The sequence below is a fragment of the Taudactylus pleione genome, unplaced genomic scaffold (genome assembly GCF_031769625.1).
Source record: "Taudactylus pleione unplaced genomic scaffold, aTauple2 ptg000278l, whole genome shotgun sequence".
NCBI classification, from domain to species: domain Eukaryota; kingdom Metazoa; phylum Chordata; class Amphibia; order Anura; family Myobatrachidae; genus Taudactylus; species Taudactylus pleione.
Window position 1 is genome coordinate 7,893,045 of NW_028284680.1, and position 6,000 is coordinate 7,899,044.

General features: G+C 42.7%; 1 protein-coding gene across 1 annotated transcript in view; it reads left to right on the plus strand.

Moving 5' to 3' along the window:
• Window positions 1-4,991, plus strand: part of FOXRED1 (FAD dependent oxidoreductase domain containing 1) — a 35,649-nt gene extending 30,658 nt beyond the window's left edge. The window contains exons 10-12 of the mRNA XM_088481821.1: window positions 1,572-1,676; window positions 4,325-4,580; window positions 4,692-4,991. Coding sequence (XP_088337947.1) covers window positions 1,572-1,676; window positions 4,325-4,579 — 360 coding nt within the window. The 3' untranslated portion in view covers window position 4,580; window positions 4,692-4,991. The remainder of the gene's footprint in view (window positions 1-1,571; window positions 1,677-4,324; window positions 4,581-4,691) is intronic.
• The last annotated feature ends 1,009 nt before the right edge of the window (window positions 4,992-6,000 follow it).

Below are 6,000 nucleotides of genomic sequence, written 5' to 3' on the forward strand. Positions count from 1 at the left end.
CCTAACCCTAAGTCCCCACCGGGAGCCCTAAACCTAACCCTCCCCCCCCCCGCGGCTGTCCGCCCGCAGCACCCGGCATCGGGATGCCGGGCACCGGTCTCACGGCCTCTGGAAAAAGACAGGCGTCTAGAAATAGAAGCCGGTCATTTATCCCACGCCGGGATACAGCAGTCGGGATTCCGGCAGCCCGCTTCCCGATTGTATACCCGTTTCTTTACATGATTACTGGCAAGGAACACATTCTGGTGCAACAGAGGGAAGCCTAGGGCGGCACAGACCCGTCTCCGTGCCCATTCTGCAGAGGATTCATTTTCAGTACTTGAGCTACCCAGTTTCCTTCTTGTCCTTATGCTGGGTACACACTAAACCGATATACCAGCAGATGATGGTTGTTCTTACACACTGACCAACCATCATCTGTGTTCTGTGTGTTGGAGGGGGGAAGGTCCCACTGGCTGGGGGCATGTCGCGCCCCCCTCCCCCACGGCTGCCGCTGCAAGCCTAGGGGCGGTCGGCTGACCGCCTGTACACACCGCACGATGCCCCAATATATCTGCAGATACATTGGGCATCGGTTGGGCAGCACAGCCGACGCGATATATCTGTGAACGACGTCATTCACAGACATATATCGCTGGTACACACTGGCCGACGGGCACCCGATATATTGGCTGATCAATTGATCGGCCAATATATCTGCCAGTGTGTACCCAGCTTTAGTCCTGATGACGTAGGATTCATCAAAAGAGCCAGCAGCTGCTTTAGGACCCTTTATCTTGAAGACATTTGGATCTAGACTGTGGCTCTCCTAGAAAAGACCCCATATCTCAAGTACTCATAGCAGATGACCGTTCCCCGCCCCCTGGAGTCCCTTTGTCCCTCAGTGGAATAAATCGGGTGAAATAAAATGCTCCTCCCTCAGCGCAAAGACCGAAAAAAGAAAATAAAGGCACAATGGTGTAATAATAAGTTTTTCAGGTTTACACTCTAATAATTTCATTCATTCATCTCCCCTGGTGTAAGTGATGGTCCTAGCTTTGCAGGAATAACCTTGCTGCTGGGTCTCTATGGCGGCTACCGGTAGTCCGTGTGCAAACCTCGTTGGGACGCTGTTAGGTGGATAACAATCCGTCTTAATGCTCAAAGCTTTCCTATACGCTAAAACAAATAACTTGCTGCAGAAAGCTGGAGTGGTTTTTACTGCGTAACACCAGACGCTTACACGTTACCTACCAAGTGAGAGTTATTCTCTATTGTTTTAAACGTATCCAACATTAAGACGGATTGAGGTGGATTTATCATCAAACCTCTTCCTAACGTTTCCAGGTAAGACTTGGAGCTGTTCTAAAGAACGTTGACGTTAGTAGTGTAAAAGACACCCATCTGGCATAAGGTAAATATACATTATATACCGGATTATACAATATATACAAATATAGGCACAGTAGCTAGCAGGTGCACATGACAAGCTTGGCCAGGAGGGGGCGTCCAGAGAGCTTTATTCACAATGCCTGACACCCCTGATCTCAACCCTTACACTCCTAACCCCATCTGTCGCTGCCTTTGTGCAGGAGGAAGAGCCGGATCCCAGCAATCTGGACGTGGACCACGATTATTTTCAGCAGAAGGTTTGGCCGCTCTTGGCTCACAGAGTTCCAGTGTTTGAATCCTTAAAGGTAAGTGTAATCTGTTATATTAATTGTTTTAAAAACCTTGTCAACATTATATATACTAATACAGACAGGTATAAGAAACGGCACCCACTTAGATCAGTCACGTTTACTAATTATGTGACTTATAATACTCTTTAAATTGTGACTTTGTAATTTAAAATTTTTTTGATGATCTCTACTTAAATGTACAGTCTATCTATAGGGTCAATGTACAGTCTATCTATAGGGTCAATGTACAGTCTATCTATAGGGTCAATGTACAGTCTATCTATAGGGTCAATGTACAGTCTATCTATAGGGTCAATGTACAGTCTATCTATAGGGTAAATGTACAGTCCATGTATAGGGTAAATGTACAGTCTGTAGGGTAAATGTACAGTCCATGTATAGGGTAAATGTACATTCTATAAGGTAAATGTACAGTCCATGTATACGGTAAATGTACAGTCCATGTATAGGGTAAATGTACAGTCAGTCTATAGGGTAAATGTACATTCTATAAGGTAAATGTACAGTCAATCTATAGGGTAAATGTACAGTCTATAAGGTAAATGTACAGTCTAGTCTATCTAAAGGCTAAATGTACAGTCTATATTAATGGGTAAATGTACAGTCAATCTATAGGGTAAATGTACAGTCTATAGGGTAAATGTACAGTCCATGTATAGGGTAACTGTACAGTCTATAAGGTAAATGTACAGTCAATCTATAGGGTAAATGTACAGACCATGTATAGGGTAAATGTACAGACCATGTATAGGGTAAATGTACAGACCATGTATAGGGTAAATGTACAGACCATGTATAGGGTAAATGTACAGTCTATAGGGTAAATGTACATTCTATAAGGTAAATGTACATTCTATAAGGTAAATGTACAGTCTAGTCTATCTAAAGGGTAAATGTACAGTCTATCTTAATGGGTAAATGTACAGTCTATAGGGTAAATGTACATTCTATAAGGTAAATGTACAGTCAATCTATAGGGTAAATGTACAGTCTAGTCTATCTAAAGAGTAAATGTACAGTCTATCTATAGGGTAAATGTACAGTCTATAAGGTAAAAGTACAGTCTATAGGCTAAATGTATAGTCTATAGGGTAAATGTACAGTCTATAAGGTAAAAGTACAGTCTATCTATAGGCTAAATGTATAGTCTATAGGGTAAATGTACAGTCTATAAGGTAAATGTAGTGTCTGTCTATAGGCTAAATGTACAGTCTATAAGGTAAATGTACAGTCTATATGGTAAATGTACATTCTATAAGGTAAATGTACAGTCTATAGGGTAAATGTACAGTCTAGTCCAGTTGTAGCCAACCCTGGTCCTCAAGAGCTACCAACGGTGCATGTTTTGCAGGTCTCCTCACAGAATCACAAGTGATATAATTAGCTCCACCTTTGGATCTTTTCAAATATGTTAAGGCCCCCATACATCAGAGATTGATTGCAGCAATCGTGCAATTTGCAATCGATTGTGTATAAAAATCGTTCCCTTTTTCAATCGATTGCAGAATTGCCACAATCGATTGAAAAAGGGAAAGATTTTTATACACAATCGATTGCAAATTGCATGATTGCTGCAATCAATCTCTGATGTATGGGGGCCTTTAGTTAGTAATGAATACACCTGTGCACATGCTGGGTGACCTGGAAAACGTGATCTGTTGGTAGCTCACGAGGACCGAGGTTGGCTACCCCTGGTCTAGTCTATCTATAGGGTAAATGTACAGTCTATAGGGTAAATGTACAGTCTATAGGGTAAATGTGCAGTCTTCCCTATTGAATAATTAAAGTAATGGTAATATCTGGGAATATGTCAGAGAGTGACAAATTTTTGCCATAATTAGAACCATAGAATTATCTTAAATGTGACTCATCCATTAATATATTCAACAAATTAAATTTTTTGGATGTTTACCTACTGATTTTATATAAAATCCTTTTACACCTAGTTACCTATCACAAAAAGTAACAGAGAAATCTGTAATATACTCCATTTTATAAATAGGTTATTCAATAAAAGTTCAATAAAAGTTAATTATTATGTCTTCATTATTTCATTTTATGTTATTATTTTTGAGTGCACCAGAAATTACTTTTTTGTTCTTCTGCTTCTTTGCTAACTTTATGATTTGTGTTTTTCACAAAATTTGTCTGGTAGCACCAGCAACTAGAGTCTTACAATGATCATAATAGTTAAGACCAAGACGATGGTTTCTGTATCATTTATTATTCTCTATGTTACTAGTGCGGACCCCACCAAACCCTTTCTAAGCTTCACCTTACTCTGGCTGTGAGACCAGGAAACTGCGTCCATCGACACAATCTCTGGCCTTGCCACTCCAGGAAAACGTTTCCGGGAACGCCCGCCACCCCTTAAATGCCTCTGCCTGTCAATAAGGCAGGGGCATCGATGGGCTGTATGCACTCGCAGAATGGGTCCTGCGCACTTGCATGGTGAATGGTGAATCAGCCTCTTAGTTTACACTACTGATCAGGTTTACTGGTAATTGCCCTTGACAATAAAATAACCACTGTGTGTATTACACTCCAAAGAACATGGCACGTTTATCTGTTCACTTAGTCCAAGTCATTGATGGGTCTTTGTACGTAGCACCATTAATGCTGAGATCTTTCGGATTGTCTAGGTAAAATCAGCCTGGGCCGGGTATTATGACTACAACACGTATGACCAGAATGGTGTTATTGGACTTCACCCTTCAGTGCAAAACATGTTCTTTGCGTGCGGGTTCAGCGGACACGGCTTGCAGCACGCACCGGCCGTAGGACGCGCTTTGGCAGAACTACTCAATTACAGCTGCTTCAAAACTGTGGACCTGAGCGCTTTCAACTTCCAGCGTTTCCTCTTCAAACAGCCCCTCCTGGAAAGCAACATCATCTGAGGTGAGCGTCCATGTGTCAGCCCATCTTCTACCTTCCACCGAGTGCTATATCTGTGTTATGGTCCCATCTGATGGCGACTACAGGGTAACTATCAGGGCTTTGTCTCCACAGGAAGAGAATAACAGGTGAAGACGGGACAGAAGCGATCCTCCCAGTGTCTCTGAGGTTATTCCGGTGCGTACAAAATGGAAAACTGCGTCTAATATAGAACTGCAGGAGCGAAGCGAACGGCTGACAGGAATCTCCCAGCAGCACATGAATGTGATATAAAGTTATACATTATGTAGCACCACGGAGAAGGATTCCTCACCCTCCTCTATATATATTTTATTTTTTTATTCAGTTAAGAATGTGCAGGGATCGGACTATTTCACTCCAAAGTGCAAATTAAAAAAAAAAAAGTCCTTTGTATATCCGTGTTGTGCTGGTGGCTGTATACACGAATCGTGCGCTGTGCGATGATATTGCGCAGTTAATACTTTTTTCTGACGCGCCACAGAAGTCTTTTAATATTAGGCAAAACAATGTACAGGCCGTATTATATGGGCAATGTGCCCCCTGCATCGCAGCCCCTCAGAAGTGCATGAAGGGAGACATTAGGTACTGAGCAAAATGTGTTATGTGGTGGCTGGACCTGGAATTTAGTTATGTGCATACAGTACATGCGGTGTCTGTTATTTTGCTTGTTTTATGCTATGTGTGAAAGGACCAGTGTCTCACATACACAATACCGACCAGTAAGATGTAAGCACCACTTCAGCCTCCGGCAGATTTTGCACGACCAGTCTAGCAGCAGGAAGTTCATTACTCCCAACCATTGAGGACGATCTCTCGCTGCCCCCGGTGTCTACAGATACAAGACTGACTGCTGTGTCGCTGTTCTGGGCTGCCCTCCCCGCTGGACCTAGAACTGCCCGTTACACCTTACTCCCTTTAGTGGATTACGGCTTGGTGGAGTTTATAGGTCACTAGCAGTAGCATATAAAGCAATGACAGATTCTGGCTTGAGCAGAAGTAGACGTCCTATTAATTGTGGCGCTTCATTTTCCAGGTGGTGGAAGACTGGGCAGCTGGGTCTGAGCGAATCCTGTTATGAGGCATCTGCAGTAACCTCATGGCATTTAGTCACCTCTTCAAAATGGGGAAGCCTTGCTGTCACACAGATCTGGGTTTATTTCCCACCAGTGCTCCCTATCTGTGTGGAGTTTGTACGGGTTTCCTTCCATACTCCAAAAATATGCTGGTCCAGTAAATTTTCTCCCAACAAAAAAAGACATAACACCTACGTGTACTTGTGATAAGGAATAGGGGCTATAGATTGTAAGCTCCACGGACTGCTGTGAATGACTATTATCTGTAAATGTGTGCGGCATGGTACTAGGAAACCCTTAGCCGTGGATGCAGACGCCATGGTTGTTTT